The sequence below is a fragment of the Peromyscus leucopus genome, chromosome X (assembly GCF_004664715.2).
Source record: "Peromyscus leucopus breed LL Stock chromosome X, UCI_PerLeu_2.1, whole genome shotgun sequence".
NCBI classification, from domain to species: Eukaryota; Metazoa; Chordata; class Mammalia; order Rodentia; family Cricetidae; genus Peromyscus; species Peromyscus leucopus.
This window is the reverse complement of record NC_051083.1, coordinates 132865201-132888323: the sequence shown is the minus strand read 5'-3', so window position 1 is coordinate 132888323 and position 23123 is coordinate 132865201. Positions and strand designations below refer to the sequence as shown.

Below are 23123 nucleotides of genomic sequence, written 5' to 3'. Positions count from 1 at the left end.
ATGGTGCTATATATAGTTAACAATTTTCTCTGTCTTACAACTAACTCAGTCATTTGAATTTTCTTGTTAACAGAACATAGGAAAAACTTTGATGCATTCAAATCAAACTTAAACATTTCCTTAACTCCACAAAACCAGCATGTATTATTATCTATAGGTTTCTGTGAACATATTTCAATCTCATAACTCCTTTTCTTTATAATTTTTTAAACAAAAACTCAAACCTAGTTAGAGGAACCCAAACTTATACAATTCCTACAAACCCATATTGAAAAGCAATATTTTCAATCTAACCATTAACACTTTGAAAACTTTTAGCAAAACATCCAAAAGCAGTTTCTTAATAAAACTCTTTACACACTTTAAAAGTAGTCTCAGTATACCCCATTTGCATTTCTTACTAACAAAGCATGACATTAATCCACTCAAACAACAATTTAAATTAAATAGACTAAGGAATATTAACTCTCCCTTTTCTTTATAATTTTACGCAAAATCTCAAGCCTATTTAGAAAACTCAAACTTTTCTGTTTAAACAGTTCCATTTGTAACACAAAACCAGTTCTGTATGTAATTCCATTTTTACATAAACAGTTCCATAAAACAATTCATAAATGACCAGTTAATAAAGCATATATGCATACACAAAACTGCATCTTGATTCTAGGTAGAAATAAATTTCTTTATTTAAACAGTTCCATTTTAACCCAATTCCAGAAAACAGTTCCTAGGTCATTACTCAAAATTGTCCCATTGCATTGACATCTCTATTGTTTATTTCATTTCTTAAGTCTTAAAATTCAAATGATAAATTCTGGTATTAGCCTTCCAAATATGAGAAATCCATAACCAAAATCTTTTTGTAATTTTATCTCATTTAAAGTTCAAAAAGTTCAAACAAGAAATAAATTCTGGTATTAGGCTTTCACTTCCAAATATGAAGAGACATTTTTCAACCAAAACTTTTTGCAGTTAACAATTTTTGTTCAAACAAGCATCTCTGAGCTTTTATTCTCAAGCCAGAGACCTTTTTAGGTACAGTAGTATTCTAAACCGCACCATTTTTTATGTTAGCTCAGGTTTTTCTGTGTTGTGTCGATTTTCCACAGATCTCAGCTGTGGATGCCTTGTGCTGGTTCTGGTGTCCACCATTCTTAACTTCTTAGCGGCTTCTGGAGCTTTTGAAGCCATTCAGACTGCCTACTTTGTGGTCTACTGGGACACTAACCTTCTGTGTCTCGGGTTCTTTCACCAGATACATTAAGAATAGACTACACTTAACATTTACACTTTGCAAACTCACATATAACAATTTTTTGCCTTGTAAAGCATTTAGACTCACATTCAACATTTACATTTTTTTCAAACTCACATATAAGATATTAACATCTACTTATTTATACTCCTTAAGGAAGCTATAGAACTACTTTAGCAAATAGATTTCTTATTACTTCTTATATACAACTAGTATCTTTACTTCTTACAAGCTTATTACTACATGTCTTAAGACTACCTTAGCTACTTCTTGCAAACTTATATTCTTAAAGGAACTCTATAGATCTATTTTACAAACTTATATAGGGCTACCATTAGCATATATTTAACTTAGCAAACACCTTAAGATTTCTTAACACAGATCTAACAAGACAGAATTTTTACAAACTCACATATCTTATTTTCATCTTTCTACTTCTTACTCTTAATTATTATCACTATCTCTATTAGAAAGATTCTCTTAACTAGACAGGAAGTACATACATCATTTCTAAAGTTTAGAGTTCATAGTCAGCTTTGTTATAAAGCATTGGGATTTACTGAGTGTTGTCATTATAGAGTTGTGATACTTGTTGCTAGGGGATTGTAACATTCTCAGGACAAAGCCACACCCCAAGGTTGCCGAGTTCTCTCAGCCTTTCTGGAACCAGCAGAGATGCACTGTCAGTGGTAGACAGTTTTTAACTAGAGGCTGTCCCTTCACCCAAATTCATAATAGCTCCCCTAAGTACTTCAATTCAGACAAACGTTTCTATTACAGCAGTACTTTTGGTTTGCTCTACCAAAAAACTTCACTTCACGCTGAGGGTGAAATTACCGTATTTAGCTGTTGTAAAGCTCGCCAAAAACTGCACAGCTATTAGGTGATATTTTAAGGATTTTAAAGTGACTTGTTTCCTCTTATAGGTAGCTTTTTGTCATCCAACTACCGTACAAACTTGCACAGCTATTAGGGTAAATAAGGCATTTTACCAACGCATCCGAAACCGCGAAGCACCTAGTTCCATATCCTTTCAATTTTTCATTGGAACTGACACAAACTCTTAGATGATTTTTCTTATTCTTTAAAAGCTGTATTTTAATTTTAGAGCTGACAAAAGTGTTTCAGGGCAATGTCACCATCTTTACCTGAAAAACTACCTTTCCCAGAATGCATTTCCCTTATATCAGTTCATAATAATAGCAGTCCCTTATATCAGTCCATTATATCATTTCCCATACTTCTTTTTGGGTCTGAGAGTCAACCTCTAAGTTCTTTTTTTTTTTTTTTAAAAACAGACTTGCTTACAAATTCTTGCCCGGGAGGTTTGAACAAAGTTTTTTGCTTTTGCAATGAGAGATTTGAACAAGCACTTTACATTTTCAGCTATGGGACATTGGGAGATTTCTATTCTCTCAACTGGCTTTAACAGGTGTTTCTCCTTCATCAGACCCTGGCCACCAAATCAGAACCACACCTACCTCGTTAGCGCGCATTGAGGCTGGCATTTCTGATAGCAACTTTGCTCAGGGCTTGTGTTTGTTTAGCCAGTCAGTGAAAAACAAGATCATGTACAACAGCTTTTCCATAGTTCTTTCAGAGAGATTTTCTCCCACTGATCTTATTCTCATTTTGCTTGTTCCTTCCCCCCCAGATGCAGAGCTTCAGGTATCTGTCTGCGGCTCTACCTCTGCTAGCTGCCTGTGGAGGTAGGGGCTTTTTTTTCTCCCACCGAATCTGCCTCAAACTCTAGCAGCTTTGTCAGGTCATGCATTTTCTGGGGAGGAATCTGTCTGCTCTGTTTCTTCAGAGTCTTTTTCCCTGACAGTATCCAGTTTGGTCTCAGTTTATGCCCTCTACCCCAGAAACAGTTTCCGACACTACAGTGGCAGCTTTCCCTGCTACTGAAGGTAGGGGCTTTTTGTCCATTACTGTTTTCAGGGTCTGTGTGGTTTGCATACAGACTGAAAATCTAACAAGGGAGATTTTTGCCATTTCTAAACTCCCATTAGGACAGGTGTTTTGCCTCATCAGGCCTTCATCTTGCCCTGTCCCCCAGTGGGTTGCTTTTGTTTGTCTGGGTGCTCAAGGACGGAGCTTATGCCAGAGGCAATCACCCCTCAGGGCTACACTCCCTCATCTCAGGGAGTCAGTTGAAACAAAGCTTTTCTCAAAGGTGCTTTCTCTGACAGAAAAGAAAGCTTTACTCCTGGATAGTTCTGACTCAGCAGCACAACTGCTTCAGACACAGTTCAGCTTTACTGTTTTCCCAGAAAGGTCCTTTCTCTGATAGGAAAGCTTTATCTCAGATCTTTCTGCAGCTGTGGACCTATCAACCCACAACTTGTAGGGAAGCACACAACTGTGCCGTTCCCACCGGCTTTAGCTTTGTTTGTTCATTAGCAATCTTCCCCTGGGTCCTGCACCTTCCTGCCTCAGCTCTGTGCTCCAGGAAGTTTACACCTGCAGGAACCCTAGTATCCCCGAAATGCACTCCAACTCAGAGACCCTGGCCAGTGGCCTCTGGGTTTTTGGTCAGAAGCGAGGATACAATGCTAAGAGTTTGCATTGCTTCAGGGGATCTTTGCATTAGGGCGGTTAGGAGCACCTTTTCATTCTGAAACGCTCACTCAAAACCCTTGATGCCTCAGCTCAGCTGTAACTGAAAAGCTTGGCTTTTTTGCTTTTCTCAGGTAAAGTTTCCTACCCTTATCATTCTGAAATGCTCAATCAAAACCCTTGATGCCTCAGCTCAGCTCTAACTGAAAAGCTTGGCTTTTTTGCTTTCCTCAGGTAAAGTTTCCTACCCTTTTGGGCTCTCTGTAGCTCTTTACCCACACTCTCCCCAAGCTTTTCCCTCAGGGTACTCTGACCCACACTGTCTTTTAATAGCTTGAAGAGACAGAGCTTAGAAGAGGTTTTTAGAAACTTGTTCCTGCCTCCTGCATTGCAGGGAGGATTGTTAAAGCTTGAAAGAACTTAAAGAGGTTTTGCTGTCTTAAGAGTTTTGTTTTCCCTTACAACTAATCACAGGTGGTCCCCATACTAATCTCTTCAGGTGATTCTAATTTGTCCTTCTGAGAGAGAAAGTTAAAGGCTTTAGTTTTTAAGTTTAAGAGAGCTTTTGAGAAAGATTAAGGCTTTTTAGAGATTTTTTTCCCCCAAATTTTCCAAGAAAAGCTTTATAGTTTAAGAGAAAGATTTTTTTTCCCCAGGAGAAAGACCAACTTTTCCCAAAACTTCCCAACTTTAAACTTTGACTTCTTACACCCCCATTTTTGCCTCAAGGAGAAGTAACTTTCTCCTGCAGCTTGGACTTAGCATTTCAGCTGTCCCCAGGTCAAAAGCTTCCATAGGAAACTTTTTCTTCCCTGTAAGCTCAAAGAAGAGCTTTTTTACTACCCGTAAAGCCTAGAGAATGATTTTTTCCCCCAGTTTGAGTTTATAGCTCCCAAAGTTAGAAAATTGAAGTTTTTCTGTCTAGTTGCCTTACTTATTTTTTCCTACACAATCTTACGCTTCTAAGTTTTTCCTATACTATATTACTACCCTATACCTTATATTTATTTTTCACAGATAGATATTGAGAAAGGGATAGAAGATAGAAAATTTTGACAGAAGAGAATTTCGCTGCAGCATCGAACATCCTTCCACTCTGCTTTCCTTTTCTCTTGAGGATAAAACCCCTGCCTCTCAAAAATATATATAAAAAATATATTTTCCTTAACACCGGCATGCCTTTCCACTGGCAGGGCTGACTCAGCACTTTCACCAAAAACTCTGTAATAAAACTATTATTTTCCTTTATCTTTAGTCCCTATTACTTTGTCTTTAGTCCCTGTTCATTTGTCCTTAGTCCCCCCCTTTTTTTAGTCCCCCTTTTTTTTCTTTAGTCCCTTTTTTTTTCTTTTTTCTTTAGTCCCTGTTCATGGCACCATTCTGTGGGGCATTTACCCACCACCCCCACAGTTCCCCAGAGTTTTCTTGAGTGGAGCAGCAGGAAATATTAGATAGAAGAATTTATAGCAGAGACTCATGCGGAAATAAACAGATAGAAAATAAAGGATAGCCTCAAGAGGGCCTGGAACCTATTCCAACAGGCCCTGATGGTCTCTGGCCCAGAGTTTGTATAGAGACGCCAAGAGGTGGAGCAAAAGACCTCCTCCTCCAGCACAGCCAAGTGCAGAGCATCTCAGACACCTGCACTCAGGCCCATGGTCCTAATCAACTGCCATGTGGACCTGCTGGGTAAAGCCACGAGGAACCCAAGAACCGGCTCCCACAATGTTCTATGTAATTTCAATTATTTTGAATGTGATGAGGTTTGTTTTATGTCTCAGGATATGATCTATTATGGTGAATGTTCAGTAAGCACTTAAAGAGGATGCTTCCTCTGCTGTTGCTAAGTGAAGTGTTATATAAACTCCAATTAGATCTTGTTAAATGATAGCATTGCTGATTTTTTGCCTAGTTATTCTATCAATTGTTGAAAGAGTGATGTTAAGGTCTCCAACCATAATAGTGGATTTGTCTACTTCTTGTAAAACTAAATACTATTTTGCTTCACATACTTTGCAGTATATTATTTAGTTATTTACAGTTAAGCTACAATGTTTTTTGATGCATCGATCCTTTCATTAACATTTCTCTGTCTCTAGTAATATTTTCTTTGCTGTCAAGTTTACTTTATCTGATATTAACAGTCACTCCCATTTACCCTTAATAAGTTTGCATGATATTGCTTTTCCATTTTTTCATTTCATTTCCATTTTAACTTGCCTATGTTTTTTTAAACTTTGTGTATACATGTATGTATTGTGTGTGTATGTGTGTGTGTGAGAGAGAGATAAATAGGTAGATGAGAGAGAGAGGGGAGGGAGAGAGAGAGAGACACACACACAGAGAGAGAGAGGTGCATTCACATGGAGGTCAAAGGACAGCTTGAAGGGTCAGTTTTATCCTTCTGCCATGTGGGTCCCAGAGATCAAACTCAACTCTTCAGGTTTGGCAGCAAGTACCAGTGTTATATTGAAATAAATTTCTTTCAGACAACAACTAGGTGTGTCATGTATCTCAATCCATTCTGACAATATCTGTATTCTTAGAATTCCATTTTGCAACATTATGTTTTCCCAGAATATCCATCCCTATAGTGTCATGGTCATTTTCTAGGCCTTACCTTGTTCACACGCTGTTATGTTGTAACTTGCTGTTGTCATACTTTTCCAGTTTTAGTAAGATGTAGATAGCCTGATCCCATTTGTCTTTCTCTACTCCCTCTTCTTTCATATTGAAATAATATTTAATATTTCTATGTATTACAAATTCTGCCCCTATTAGATCTTAACCTTAGCTTTCATCATCAATATAGCATTGAAAATTTCAGAGACTCACATATCATTTTACATGTACTGTTACTCTCTGTTGTCCTCCATTCCTGAATTCTCATTTATTTTCAATGCAGAGAAATTCTTTTAACCATGTTTAGGTTATGTGTGCTTATTACATTGTCTCTTGATTTTCTTTTATTAGAATGTGTTCATTTTATTTGAATATATGGAATTTTTAGTTGCCCATTCTTTTTGTTTGCTGTTTGAAAAAAAAATGTATGCTAATCCTTTCAGTTTTTATGTTTTCTGAAAAGAAATAATCGTGGTGTTCACATAATTTGATCTTGTTATGGACTGAATATCTGTGCCTCCCCCATTCACATGTTGATACTTAACCCCCAGTGTGATAGTATCAAGGGCTAGAATCTCTCAGAAATAATTAGGGCATTAACAGTGAACATGAACAAGAAGGGGCAGCAAAAAGCTCGCTTTTTCTCTCTACCACGTGAAAATACAGAAGAAAGATAAACATCTTATGTGTTGATATTATGTTCCCCAATATAATGTGTACCCTAATAAACTTATCTGGGGTCAGAGAACAGAACAGCCACTAGATATAGAGGCCAGAAAATGGTGGCACACATGCCTTTAATCCTAACATTCTGAAGGCAGAGATCCATCTGCATCTCTGTGAGTTTAAAGTCACACTGGAAACAGCCAGGCATGGTGACTCACATCTTTAATCCCAGGAAGTGATGGCAGGAAGCAGAAAGGTATATAAGGCGTGAGGACCAGGAACTGGAGCCTGTTAAGCTTTTAGGCTTTTGAGCAGCAGTTCAGCTGAGATTCATTCTGGATAAGGACTTAGAGGCTTCCAGTCTGAGGAAACAGGATCAGCTGAGGAATTGGCGAAGTGAGGAAGCTGTGACTTGTTCTGCTCTCTGATCTTCCAGCATTCACCCCAATACCTGGCCTTGGGTTTGATTTTATTAATAAAACCTTTTAAGATTCATGCTACAACCTTAAAACTGGAAGAAGCCTCCACTAGAAACTCTCTGTGATGACACAACTATCTCAGATATCCCGGACTCCGGAATAGTGAAAAAGAAATTTCTGCACTTCAATATATCCCATTTATAATAATACACTGCCCGGAACTGACTGCAACCCAGCTCTGTAGGTAATAAGAATTCTTTTTTGCTTTTAGTTTTATGAAGTTGAAGTATGAGTGTGTGTCAGTTTTGATTTCTTCTCCTCTGGGAGTTTAATGATAGAAATATTAGATCATCTTATTGTTCAACATGTCCTTGAGGCACTGTTCTTTTCCCTAGTCTGTTCCACTCTGTTGTTCAGATTTGGTGGTTACTCTTGCCCTGCCCTCAAATATACTGATTGTTTCCCTTGTTCTCTCCATTCATCTATTAAATACTGAGTCTTTTAAAACTTTGCTCTTTGGATTTTTTAGTCTTAAGAATTTAATATGTGGGGCTGGAGAGATGGCTCAGTGATTTAGATTACTGGTTGCTCTTTTAAAGGACCCGAGTTCAATTCCTAGCACCCACACAGAAGTTCATACCTGTCTGTAACTCCAGTTACAGGGGATTCAACACCCTCACACATAAAATAAAGATAAGAAAAAAGCAAAGAAAGAATTTAGTATGATTACCTTTTGGTTTTCTGTGTCTTTACAGGCATTTTCTCTTTTTCAGTTGATTCAGGACAATTAGTAACTGCTCATTTAAGTGTGTTTTATGGTGGCTGTTTTAAAATCCTTGTCACATAATTCTAATATTTCTGCTATCTACATGTTAACAGCTGCCAATTATCTTTCCTCATTCAGGTTGTGATTGACCTAGTTCTGACAAGTGACTTTTAAAACTTATCCTGAATAGCTGGAATATCATATTTGGCTTTAATTTTTCATTTTAGCAGACAGTTATCTCCCTAGTGTGTAGTATGCAGATCTAGGTGGTTGTGGACTCTTTCTCCCTCTGTCCTACTAATATCACCCTTTCAATAGTACATTGCTATGCCAAGTATAGCAGCACACAACTTTAATCCCAGTACTCAATAGGAAGAACAGGTAGACTGCAGTGGGTTCTACACTAGCCTGACCTACATAGTGAGTTCAAGACCAGCAAAGGCTACAAAGGGAGACCCTGTCTCGGAGAGATAAAGAGACAGAGACAGAGAGACAGTGAGACAGAGAAATGCTAAACATCTCCTTGCATTAAGTTGCTGGCTGCCATGTGTGTAGTGATACTTTATTTGTGCTGAAATGTGATATTATATTTGTATGTTAATAATAAAAGTTTGCCTGGAGATCAGAGGTTATAGCAAGCCATAAAATAGAAGTCAGGCGGTGGTAGCACATGCTCTTAATCTGATCACATGTCAGGCAGCGTCTCTGTGTGGTCAAGGACACAGCCAAGCATGGTGACACACGTCTTTAATCCCAGTAACAACCATAATGACCTGGAGGTCTGTATAGACAGGCAGTGATGAGGAAGTCATGTGGCTGGGCTTAGAGCCAATGAGAAGGCAGAACAGGTCGGCAATAAAAGCACAGTTTAGACAGGAAGAAGCTCTCTCTAGGCAAGCGACTACATAGTGGTAAGCTAAGGCTAGTTGTGGCTATTCGCTAATTCTCTGATCTCTTCGGCGGTTACCCCTGAATTTGGCTCTGTGTTTCTTATTTAATAAAACTGTTTAGAAATTCATTTACATATGGGTGGAGAGGGAAGTTCATCATCCCACTGGCCCATGCCAGCACTACCTTGTCAGAGACAATAGGGTGCCAGCAAGCATGTCACCTAACCGTTGTGTTCCCTCTAAGCTTCCTAATACTGTAAGGTGTTAGGAAGAAAGCAAGGCTTTTTCTTATTTGCCTGGAGTAAGGAGGGTAATATTTTTAGAGAAGCTTTTGCTCTGTTAGGTCAATTTTCAAAATATTTTCTCCCCTTTATAAAAACGAAAATTTATTAACTCATTTTACCATTTAGAAATGAGGAAACATTAGTCACAAAAGACAAATGGAAAAAGAACTGGAAGACACAATTCACAAAGGAAGACATACAGTTAGAATATAATTATACAGCAAGTTTGTTGAGCTCTTCAGTGATCAAAGATAGAAAAAGATATACCACGATACCACATTTTTTTTTTTTTTAGCAAATGTAATCTCCTCTCCCAAAGAGAAACACTAAGACACCTAACCACAGCAGGGATGCAACAAGGCTACTACTTTCAAATGCCAATACAGGCAAACAAAAATTAAGAAGATACTGCTTTTTTAACATTTATTTTATTTAGAGTTTCATACATGAATTTCACCCCACATTGTCCACCCTCCAATACCCTATGTCCCTCAAAGGGAAGCTTCCCATCCCTGGTGCTGGGTGTTTTGTTAGATTGTCTATGACTTTTTGAGGTTAACATTATCACCCTAAGTGTTGTAACTTCATTCAAGTTATTTATATATGTACACAAATATACTTACATAATATATATTATTATATATAATATACATATTAAGTAAATATTAATATACATATTAAGTAAATATGAAAAAACCTTGGTGCTCTTTATCCCTCCCCTTGTGCTGGTTGGTTTTTGTCAACTTGTCACACGCCTAGACGTCTTGGAAGAGAGAAGCTCAAGTGAGAAAACTCCTCCATCAAATTGGCCTGTGGGGTAGTTTCTGGATCGATTAACTACCACTGTGGGTACTGCCACACCTGGGAAGGTTTATCTGAGTTCTGCAAAATATCAGGCTGAGCAGGCCATGATGAATAAGCCAGCAAGCAGCACCCCTCCATGTTTTCTGCTTTAGTTCTTGCCTCTAGGTTCCTGCCCCAACTTCTTCAGTGATGGAGTGTGACCTGAGAATTCTAAAATGAAATAAAACTTTTCTTCTCCACATTTTTTTGGCTATGGTGCTCATCATAGCAATACAAATCTAACTAAGATGCACCCCTCTGATATTCCCATTTTTCCCCCTCATAGCACCTGTGTCCTACTATCTTCCTCTCTAGGGATGATTCTCTTCACACATTGTCCCCTTTTACTTTCCTGATTTCATTTGACTAGAAGACATGCCTTGTTTGTTTGTGAGTTTTTTGTTATTTTCTTTTTGTAATTTATTTATTTGATTAAATTTTGTTGTACTTAGGGTTGAATTTAGCTAGGATCTTTTCTATCCTAACCAGGTGTTCTTCTATTGAGCTCCATAACCATGTGGTTGCTTGTTTTTTAACTGTGTCTAATAAGTATTCCAGATTGGAAGTATCTATAGTACCATGTCTGGGAAATATGAGGGACCACAGGAAAAAAATCAACAAAATCAATGACAATGTCCCTAGACAATTTTTTCTCCTTTTTGGAGTTCTGTTGTGATTTTGATTGTTGTTAATTGTCACAGAAGGTCCTGTTCCACAATGGCCTTGCCTGAAAGCAACAATAATAAGGGCTGCAAACCCATGCCAGGAACTCTAGCTTCTCAATGCTTCTTACATATCATCTCATTCAAGCCACACAACAGTAGTGTGAAACAACTACAAGTATCAAGTATCTCTAGTTGTGATGGTAACTTGACTGGGTTTGGAATCAACTAGGAAACACACCTCAAGGATGTATGTGAGGATGTTTACAGTAAATGTTAACTGAGGAGGGAATGCCCACTATTAATATAGATTGTACCATCCCATGTGATGGGGTCTGAGAATGAGTAAAATGGTAGGTGGAGAAAACAAACTGAGTACTTGTGTTCATTTCTCTTTTCTTCCTTACTTAGACACAATGTGACTCTCTCATAATCCCACCCCCATTTTGAGGGAATGTCCTTTCTTACACTATGGGTAAAACTAAGTCCTTCCTTCCTTAAGTAGCATCTGCCACGAATTTTGTTACAGCAGTGACAAAAGTAACAAATACATGGCTTGATAGAGAATTTCAGAGTTGAAATTAAGGTCAACCCAGAAATATCTGTCTCTTGAGCCATGGCATTAACCCCAATGATGAAAGGGTCCTTTGATCTAAGAACAAGCAAACTGAGGAATGATGGGCATTGCAAGAGGCCTTGAAGGTTAGTGAGATGCACATAAGAAGAGAAAAAGGTGAAAATAACTTACCTGGATAGTAAGTTAAGTTAGAGAATCTGGAAAGAGCTAAGAAATCTCAAGAAAAGTGGAAAATTGAAGAGAGGTGAAGGTGGAAAAGCTAAGATCAAATTACAGATGCTCTTGATTGACAGACACAGAAGTCAGGGCTGAGTGAACATGAACAATGCATACTGACTAGATGTATGGTCTGTATGTATTGAAGACAGCTGCATGCCTCTCTTCTTTCCTATGGCTTCTGGAAGAACAATATTATTTAACCTCAGGATTTTAGTCTCTGAACATATTATATTAAAGCCTCAATTATTATTGTATATTTATGTATATCTGTGAGTGTAGTGTATAAATATGTATGCATAAAATCATGTGTGGAAATGCCAGAGGAGGGCATTGAGTGTCCTCTGGTATCACTCCCCATTTTATTTCATTGAGGTAGAATCTCTCCCTGTACCTGGAACTCATGTTCTCCCTTCTCTCCTCTTAGCCTGACATCCAGCAAGCCCCAGTGGCCTTCCTGTCTCCAACTCTCACATCACTTTGGTTACAGGTGCATGAGGCCATACCCAATTATATTAGTTCTGAGGTTCAAACTCAGGTCCTCATGCTTGTGAGAAAAATACTATTACCTGCTGGGGATTGCTGTGAGATGTTCTCTATGGCAAATGTGTTGCTCTGATTGGTCAATAAATAAAATACTGATTGGCCAGTGGCTAGACAGGAAGAATAGGCGGGACTAACAGAGAGGAGAAAGGAAAGAACAGGAAGGCAGAAGGAGTCACTGCCAGCCACTGCCAGGACAAGCAGAATGTGAAGATGCCGGTAAGCCACGAGCCATGTGGCAAGGTATAGATTTATGGAAATGGATTAATTTAAGATATAAGAACAGTTAGCAAGAAGCCTGCCATGGCCGTACAGTTTGTAAGCAATGTAAGTCTCTGTGTTTACTTGGTTGGGTCTGAGCGGCTGTGGGACTGGCAGGTGACAAAGATTTGTCCTGACTGTGGGCAAGGCAGGAAAACTCTAGCTACAGGGGATGTCTTTCTATATGCCGTGAATGTGTTGCTCTGATTGATTGATAAATAAAGCACTGATTGGCCAGTAGCCAGGCAGGAAGTATAGTATAGGCAGGATAAGCAGAGAGGAGGATTCTGGGAACTGGAAGGCTGAGTCAGGAAATGCTGCCAGCTGCTGCCACCATGAGAACCAAGATGTAAAGTACTGGTAAGCCACAAGACACGTGACAACATATACATTAATAGAAATGGGTTAATTTAAGATATAAGAGCTAGATAAGAAGAAACCTGCCATGGCCGTACAGTTTATAAGTAATATAAGTCTCTGTGTGTTTACTTGGGCCTGAGTGGCTGCAGGCCTGGGCAGGACTGGAGAAAACTCCAGCTACAATTACCCACTGAGATATCTCTCCTGCCCCCACATCAGGTATTTAAAAAATCTTTTTGTGACAGGCTCATACCATGTAGTCCAGCTGGGCCTCAGCCTGTTCAGTGTTATGATTAGAGATGTGCATTATCACATGAAGTTTAATCATTTTAGATTAACAAAAGTGATGACTTAAGCCTTGGGGAAGCTGCAATTTGGAAAGAGGAGTTAGTGAAAAGACTAAAAAATCAGTTTGGGGACAGAAGTGGTATGCATGTTATATAACCCAATATTACCTAAAATAAGCCCTGTTCAATATATTTCATGCTGGTCCATCATCTTCTAGCAAGAAGGGGACTCCAATGATTCCAGAGTCTCTATCCAAGCCAAGACTTCTATTCAGTCCAGTTGGAGTGAATTGCCCTCTCCTCTGCCTCAAATACTCTCTCCCTCTCTCTCTCTCTCCCTCCCTCCCTCCCTCTCTCTCTCTCTCTCCATCTGTTTAGAAACATAATCCCTTAGAGCCCAAGGCAGTATATGCAGCAGGGGCTTAAAACTGATTTATTGAGCAGCTAGTTGGTCATTGTCCCCCCACCTGGCAGCATGTATTCCTGTGACAGACATATTTCTAAACAAGCTAACTTGCAGCAGGAACCTTAAAAGTTCTTATTAATAAAATCAAACCTGTAAGCCAGGTATTGGGGTGAAGCTGGAAGATCAGAGATACAGAACAGGCCACAGCTAACCTCACTTGGCCAACTTCTCAGCTGGTCTTGTTTCCTCAGACTGGAAGCTTCTGTGTCCTCATCCCAATGGCTCTCAGCTAAACTGTGCTACTAGACAGCCTGAAAGCTTAACCAGCCAAACGCTTAACCAGCCAAATGCTTCTGGTTTCTGGTCCTCATGCCTTATATACCTTTCTGCTTTCTACCACCACTCCCTGGGATTAAAGGTGTGTGTCACCATGCCTAGCCTTTTCCAATGTGGCCTTGAACTCACAGAGATCCAGAGGGATTTCTACCTCTGGAGTGCTAGGATTAAAGGTGTGAGTGCCACCATTTTCTAGCCTTTGTATCTAGTGGCTGTTCTGTCTCTTACCCCAGATAAGTTTATTAGGGTGCACAATATTTTGGGGAACAAAATACCACCACACTAACTCTTCTCTACAGGCTTTCTGGGCAGGGGTTTTATGGTTTGTTCTCTACTTCCCAGTTCTACTCATTATGAAGGAACTAGACTAGTTATCTGAGCTTCTGACTCTTGATTTATGTGTTCACCCACTAAAAACTGTGGTGCATTTCTCTTTTTACATTTTTACAATTAAAGACCATTTGGTGACTTTTTTCTTATTTTTGTTATTGAGACTTTTTTGTTATTTTTGTTATTGAGACTTTCATAAATGTTTGCAACGAAACATTATCATGTCTGCCCCATTTGTATCCTCCAACTCCTTTTGTATCTCCCCAAATATGTCACCCTCCCAGCTTCATGAATTTTCTTATTTTGATAACACACAACGTCTAATAAGTCTTACCAATATGTGCATGTATGTGGGGCCATTCACTGTAGCATGGGAAACCTACCAATTGTCACATCTTCAAAAAAGAATGAGTCTCCTTCCTCTAGAAGCTATCAACTGCCAATAATCCCCCCAGTAAATGATGGGACCTCTCCATCTATGTTCAAATTTAAACTGCCTTGACCTTTTGAAGGTAAGCACAGCTGCTGTGAGTTTGTGAGTGTGGTAGCCATGTCACATCTAAAAGACAGCATTTCATACAATTCCTCTCCTGCTCTTATATTCTCTCTACAACATTCCTTGAGTCTTAGTGTGTGCATGTGTGTGTGGGGGGGGTGGGGACTTTTATGAGAACTCAGGTTTTTCTTGTTTGTTTGTTTTATTCTCAGAATATTGACCAATTGTGTGTTTCTGCATTGATTACTACCCATTGTAAAAAGAAGCTTGTCTGTCCAAGGTTGGGAGCAGCCCAGGTCCTGTGTTAGTTAGGACCTCCTGTCTGGGTCTAAAACTTGTATTGGGAGTTCCAGGTATATGTTTAATGGCTATTGGCCACCTCATCTCACCTGCCCTCAATGTCTCCATACTCTTGCTCTTATGCCTTCCAGGCATCCTAAGAAGATTCCATTTGGACTAATCAGAACAGACAGCTTATTTGTATTGGCACTATATACTTGTCCAGCTTACAAATTCAAGTTATCTCCCTGCTCAACACGCTCACTGCCCTCTGAGCAGTTTGATGCCTTCCATTTGTTGGTCTCTTGAGGAATTACTTTATTTGGTCTGCAAACGGACATCATCTGCATTTCCTCAATATTCTTCATAAGCAGGATATTTCCTTAATTCTGAATTTTAGAAGGATAACCCAGTCAGCAAACAGATCCTGGCAGTTACCTGTGTTCCCTAGTACCTAGCAGTGTGGTGTAGCTGAACAAATCCAGGCTTAGATACAAGACAGATTTGAGTCTGAATCACAGCTTGACACTGTACTTGTCCCCTGTCTCAGCTAATCTTTGAACTCTTGTACTGAGTCTTCTTAGAGAACCACAAGCTTCAAATCACTGTTAGATTATATTCCTTCCTACTTGTAGTCCCTTACTTTTCTGGGTCAGTGAGTAAAGACAGTAGTTGATGAGAAAAGCAACTGTGACAGGTGATGCCTTGTTCCATTTTCACCCCCAGAAAATAGAATTGGACATGTCCAACTGATAGTACACTGTAGTATGTGCTTTTACCCCATTGAGTGGATTTGATCAGTGGCTTAACCAACACCATGCACTATGAGTATCCATACACAGTTTTCTATACCCGGGCAGTACAGTCAATCTAAGTCTAGGTTGCTTTTCAGATTCCCAAGGCGAAGTAATTGAAATTTTGTGCCATGCCTGTTGTGCTGAGTACCAATTCCAGAGAAGGGGCTACTGTTAGGGACCACTTGGCTAAGAAGCAGAGCAAACTGAGAATGGAAGCAAGGGCTAGAAGGATTTATAGTTGATGTCTCTGTAGCTTCAGACCTAGAAGGTATGATGAACAGTCTTATATTCTTGCCTTTCACCATCCCCCAGGTTAGAGCCTAACCAGACTGTGCCTTAGGAAGTATCATCTTCTCCCAGTATCAAACAAGAAGAAAATTCGTCATTGTAAAAAAACAAACACAACAACAACAAAAACAAACAACAACAACAAAAACCCAGAATTTTCTTGAAGGAGCAAAAATGAAATCTAGAAGGAGATTTTAGCAAATCTGATATGGACTTTTTAATCTGCTGGCTGCTATCTCTAAACTAATTTCTAAGGGAAAAGTGAATTGAGGTGGATGAAACCAAGCAGGCCCATACCTGCAACAGATGGGCAGACTGGTAGAGGAAGGCAGAATGGAATCCCAAGACAAAGGAGGCAGGCTAATGGCAGTATCAGGAGCATCTTGTTACTTGCTTTTAAGAGTTACTTATTGTCTAACTGCTAGTTCCTCACACAGGCTTGCCTGAAAAAGAGGGCTCTGATACTCAGTGACAAGGCATATGGAGCAAATGTCTGGTTGTAGAATCTGAATACCTGTAAGTGAACCATGGCTTCCCTTATTTCCCTCCATGTTTCCATTATACACTTAGAACTATATTTTCCATGGTTATCTTCTTCATTTGCCTGTGAACTCTGATGCCAGGAACCAGCTTCATTTGTGCCTGGGCCTTCTGTCAGAGATGGAGTAGACACTCAGAACTATTCTATTGAATAAATCTCCAACTATGTTTCTGTATGGGCATTGAGTGGCACTGGAGTAGAGCCTATTAAAGACTTATATCATCAAGGGATTTGGTGCTCACATTGCTCCTCCAGCCCCAATGTACTTAGTAACTCATAAATACACATAGAATTCAGACCACTGAATTTAGGACTCATTGGTCTCTGCATATGTTCCATCTATGAGGTCTGCTATCCCGACCTGCAAGATAGAGCCAATCCCAGATGCACTATAACTGAAGTTGTCATGTGGACATCCAGTTGTTGGCCATTTGGGGGTAGACAAGTCTTTGGTCACTTATGTTTGGGTAGAATGCTTTAGCCAGCCTTTCCTTATCCTCAAGATTTGGTGTGCTTAGGCAGTGAGATTCGAATCTTTTCCCCTGGAAGGCTGTTGTGTCTGAGATGCCATGTGACAGCTCCTTGGGAAGTCTTCTTTTCCTTCTGAATATAAGTTTCCTGAATACAAGAGACTTGACAGGATGTCCTCTATTTCACTCAGGTTGTAGAACTTAGTTTTGTGTTGTCCCTTGAGGTGGCATGTCACTGGGTGGACACCAATTCCAACCACTGAAACAAATTGTTCTTAGTTACCTACCTAAAGACAAAGAGGCAAATTTGTTGAAGGGGAAATAATAATTTGAGGCACCATACAAAGGCATCCATATCCTAGCACATTTAACCCTGAGCCAAAAAAAAAAATTGGTGAAGGACCAGCAAGATGACTCAGCGGGTATAAATGTTTGTCACATAAGCCTAATAACCTGAATTTGACCTTTGGAACCCATGTAATGGTGGAAGAAGAGAACTGTCTCACCTAGGTTGTTCTCTGACCTCCACCTGTGTGCTGTGTGATGCACTGCTCCCTTTATAGCTCTTTCTCCCCACCTAAAACATATAAGAAAATTGGGCTTTTTTTATTAAGAAATTTTCTATTTATTTTACATACCAACCACAGTTTCCCCTCTCCTCCCTCCTCCTGCCCCCCAGCCTTCTTCCCCAACCCACTCTCCATTCCCACCTCCTCAAAGGCAAGGTCTTCCATGGGGAGTCAGCAGAGCCTGGTACATTTCAATTGAGGCAGGTCCAAGCCCCTCCCCCTTGTACCAAGGCTGCACAAGGTGTCCCACCATAGGCACTGGACTCCAAAAAAGCCTGCCCATGCACCAGAGACAGATCCCAATCCCACTGCCTGGGGGGAAGATGGGGGCTAACCAGTTCAACCTAACCAACTGTCTTGCCTATGCAGAGGGCCTAGTCCAGTCCCATAGGGTCTCTACAGCTATTGGTCCACAGTTCATAAGTTTCCACTAGTTTGCCTGGCTGTCTCTGTATGTTTTCCCATCATGGTCTCAATGTCCCTTGCTCATAGATTCCCTCCTCTCTCTCATCAATTGGATTGGTTTTTAAAAAGCCCAGTGAGTTTACTAGCACAACTCCTGGCAGAACTTCACCCATGGAATTCAACTTGATTAGAAGCTGATCTTAGAAAAACTCATGTAGGATCTCATGCATTTAGTTTTGGTTTTGCTCTATCAGTAAACTCCTTAATAATTCTGTTTAGTACCCAAATCATGTTTTTTTCCTGTTAATTATGAGGATTTTTCTTCCCATTGCCCCAAATTATTTTTCTTGTGTGCCCATTTTATTAACTTAGGACAGTGCCCATTCTCCCATCAATCATTCATACACACTGGACTTTCAGTAACTAGAGCTGTGTTCACAACCCAGTTGTATAACTGGATTGCAGAGTACTACCTTGGTGAAATCCCAAATCTAATAGCATAGTTACTCAGAGAAGGATTCCAAGGAGCTGTCTAGAAGACATGATGGCCTGATTGAGCCCTTGTTCCGAACTATGACATTAGTCAAAGGGCTGAGATTTTATATCTTCCTTTCACTAGCTCAAGAGGAGGGAAGAGACTTGCCAAGGTCACGGCCCAAGGAATTTCAAAATAGGAATGAGTATCTCCTGGCTTAACTACCACAATTATGATAGCCCTACTGCTTTTCAATTTTATAAATGGGGAAACAAAAGCCCAGAGAAAAATCAAAGTAGCTAATGATGTGTTCTTGACCACAGAATTTTTGATGCCACACAGAAGGCATCATTCTGTATAGGGGTAAAAAGAATGCATTCTACTTTTTAACAAACCATCCGATAACTTTTTTATGTAAATGGAGACACATGATTAGGCTACATAGTAGCCAAGTCTATGGTCTAGTGAACATGTATAGCCACCAGTTACAAGCAGGGGATTCTGGGAAAGAAAAACAACAGATCTAAGGGCTACAACTTAAGTCACTTCAGATTCACCCTGTGATGAAGCCTTCCAGTTTGGCTTAGGAATTAGGAGAAGGCCATCTTGCTGTTGTTTTGGAGTCTGCTACATCTCATTCTAATTTAATGAGCTGTCTGTAGTAAGAAGATTTCTTGTGTCCCACCTGGCCTGCAGTCAGGACAAATCTCTCCCACTTGTGTCCCTCAAGTAAGCACACAAAGGCTTATATTAATTATAACTGCTTGGCCATTAGCTCAGGCTTATTACTGAATAGCTCTTATACTTAAATTAACCCATAAATCTTATCTATGTTTAGCCACATGGCTTGGAACCTTTTCTCAGTTCTGCCTTGTCATCTTGCTTCCTCTGTATCTGGCTGGTGACTCCTGACTCTGTTCTTCCTCTTCCCAGCATTCATTTTGTCTGCTTGCCCCACCTATGCTTCAGCATTTTATTTATCAACCAATCAGAGCAACATATATTCACAGCATACAGAATGACATCCCACAGCACTTCCCCTTTTCTGTCTAATCAAAAAGGAAGGTTTTAACTTTAACATAGTAAAATTACATATAATAGAACAATTATCAAGCAAGAATTACAGTTAGAATATCTAGTCTATTTGTATTTGGCAAAATTAAAGAAAATTTTGTATTTATCCTATATTTGTGAGTCTAAAGTTTCACATTTAACCTATCTTTTATCATGACTAAGGAAATTTTAACTATCTAGTCTTCAACTCCATCAAAGACCCCAGAAGGATGTAATATTACCTAAGTAAACAGGAAGTGCCCTGTAAGCAACTTCCAAAAATCTAGAATGACAAAGATAGCCAGACAGTCACCCAAAGTTCTTCTGCAATGCTGGGGCATCCATTTTCAGGCCATAGGTCTAGTCTTTCAGTCACTTTTTCCTGTGTCCTATAGAATGGCTGTCTGTCTCCTCTGTGAAGCAGGAACCTGAAGGACCTTCTCACCTTGCAAAGTTCAGTGGTTACCTTCCTATGGGTCCTGCATGTCCAGTAAGTATAACATTTTGTTAAGCAGTCTAGGCAAGAACAGTTTCTTGTCCAAATGGCCATTTTGGGTCAAAAAGAAGATAAACTCCATATGGAGTGTCTTTGATGCCCATTTTTCTCCTTGAAGTAAATTGGTGCTGCCAGGAGCAGACGTGTCTCACTGTCTAGAAAGTCTAAGTTTTAAAAACATTTTAAATGCCATATTATGTTGGTCTTTGAAGTGTTTGAAGATTACCTATCTGAAATATATCTTTGTATACCTAAAAACAACTAATATGATTATAAGTTTGATTTTAATCTGTATTTCTTAATTATCTATTACAATTTAAATGAGCTTCACAAACATAATACCTTAAACAAGTGCAGAAATATACATACAGTATAACAAAATTAACTTTGAATTTGTAATAAACTAAAATCTATAGCAATGTAAAACATTTTAAACAAGTTGTTGCTCTTTAAAAATAGATTCAATAATCTATCCTTTCATCCTATTTTATCTATATTATCCCCTTTTCTTCTTTAGAAAGAAATTGCATTTATAACCAACCTGCTTTAAATAAAAATAAACATTCATAAATAATATTTTGGGAATTTGGGTGTAGCGTCTCATACTACTTCCTGCTGATAGGGGGCACTGGTAATCTTATGGGGATCCTGAGAAAATTTGAGATAATGGTCAAGTCCTGGGAAGACCTTTGTTGATAGGTACCATCTGTTAAGGTTCAGGAGGTCTGGCTTGATCAAATCTGATCCATCTTAATCTAGAACAAATCCATAGTCTCTTGCTTCCCGTGGAAACAAAAGCAGAGCATCTTTTCCAAAGCAACCTATCTTTATACATAAAATTTGAAGTCAAGATACCTTTAAAATATACATATTGGTTTAACGGAGCAGCCTTTACAATCAAATGTCTTTCTGCTGTTAAAAATCCTGAAGACGAGTCCGCACCCTGGGGATCTCATCTTGCAACCCCCTCCCTAGTCTTGAAAAAGATCCTTCATCATCCTTTCCCCAGCTCCCTAAACCCTATCACCAAAACTGGCTGATCAGCAGGAACCGGAAGTGTGCCAACCCGGGCACAGGTCCCTGGTGAACTTCGGTGGAAATAGCAATTGCTAGGGGATACTTTCACTCAGCATGGTGGCGATTCCCCCTGACACCTGGCAGCTGCCCAACGTCTACCTGGACACTAGCATGGGGGTCAGTGTGTTGGAGCTGTACTGGGAACATGCTCCAAAGACCTGCAAGAACTTTGCAGAGCTGGCTCAGCGGGGCTACTACAATGGCACCAAATTCCACAGGATCATCAAGGACTTCATGATCCAGGGTGGTGACCCGACAGGGACAGGTCGAGGTGGCGCATCTATCTATGGCAAACAATTTGAAGATGAATTTCATCCAGATATGAAGTTCACTGGGGCTGTGATTCTTGCAATGGCCAATGCAGGACCAGACACCAGTGGCAGCCAGTTCTTTGTGACCCTCGCTCCCATCCAGTGGCTGGACGGCAAACACACCATCTTTGGCCGAGTGTGCCAGGGTATAGGGATGGTGAGTCGAGTGGGCATGGTGGAGACAAATTCCCAGGAACGTCCCGTGGATGACGTGAAGATCCTTAAGGCATACCCTTCTGGGTAGATGGGATGCTGTCTCGGGCACACACAGGTCTTCTAAGATGGTCCTAGGGAGCCATCTTCCGATGCCATAGTGTGTCTTGTATCGGTGTTATGCATACCTACTCTGACACCCTCGGAACAAAAGGAAGCAGAGGGGTTGTCTTTGGGGGCATTTGTTTTCTGGCCAACAGTCACAGACCTGAAAAGCAGGCAGTGTTGATGAGGTGTTAACTGCACAGCTCCTTTCAGCCTCTGACATGTGCTCTTCCAGGAATATACAAGCTCTCTATTTTCCCAGAGTCTGAGCATCAACAACGCTGCTTCTGACACTAAGCATCCCACGCAAAGCCATATTGAATTTTTGCCAAATGAAAAATGCATCCAACAATCAAGTTGCTAAGGAAGTGTCAAGTGGGGAATGCTAATGTGTAATGATTGAGAAATGGACCTCGGAAAAGGAAGTAGGAGCGCTGACCATTTGCCCCCTGGGAAGGACTGGCAGTCCTGAGCACAAGGCCAGTCCTTTAAGAGCCTCACTCACATGCAGAGACACTCTTCAGGGCTTTAGAGAGAGTAGGTAAGAGGATTTTATACATGACATCTTTTTGTTTAAAAATATTTCTGGTTGTTCAGGGGGTGTGGGGCTGAGAGGAAGGATGTTAATACCTGTGTAATACATAGAAATTTCCAGAATAAAGTACCGTTGGTGGTTGGAAAAAAACAAAAACAAAAACAAAAACAAAATCCCTGAAGACAATATAATCTAGACTCTGTGGGATTTTCATCTTTATGTGGCTTAACTTTTATATTATTTTTACTGTCTCTTTAAAGACTTTGTTTTTTTAAATACCTATTTCTTTATTTAACTGTCTATATTTCTTTTTTCTCTCTCTTCCAAGCCTATGTACATTTTTACATACATTGTAAACTGTTTAGAGGTTTATTTTCTCTGAATCTGAAGCATGACTAGGACTGAAATAGCAGCTTTGGCTGCTGACTCTGCCCACCTCAGCTTTCCAGCATGGCAGAAATATGTTTACCATGAGCTCTGGGGGAACCATTCTCATCGCTGACTTTGTGAAGCAGTGGGTCTATGCGTCCATCCAGCAGTGTGTATCCAGCAGTGTGTAGCCCCAAAACCTTTTTTTCCTTTCCTTTTTTTTGTCTGTATTAGCAAAAGCTATGTCTACCATGCACTAAGCCACACAGCTTGCAGACACCACTGTGTACAGTGGCAGGAATCTGCCATGCTGCACTCAAGCCCACATGCTGTGAACCCACCATACTATAGCTCAAGTCTGCATGCCACAGTGTCTCTGTACTTTGGTGTCTCTATATCTCAACCTGCATGAGACATGAAGT

General features: G+C 39.9%; 1 protein-coding gene across 1 annotated transcript; it reads left to right on the top strand.

The window, feature by feature from the left end:
• Window positions 1-21282: 21282 nt before the first annotated feature.
• On the top strand, window positions 21283-21992 carry LOC114682627 (peptidyl-prolyl cis-trans isomerase-like 1). Its single transcript, XM_037199439.1, has one exon. The coding sequence runs from the start codon at window positions 21283-21285 to the stop codon at window positions 21781-21783; it is 501 nt and encodes a 166-aa protein (XP_037055334.1). The 3' UTR covers window positions 21784-21992.
• Window positions 21993-23123: the final 1131 nt, after the last annotated feature.

Excerpts from the sequence above, each read along its gene's own strand:
- LOC114682627 (XM_037199439.1), top strand. The coding sequence starts at position 21,283 with ATGGTGGCGATTCCCCCTGACACCTGGCAGCTGCCCAACGTCTACCTG.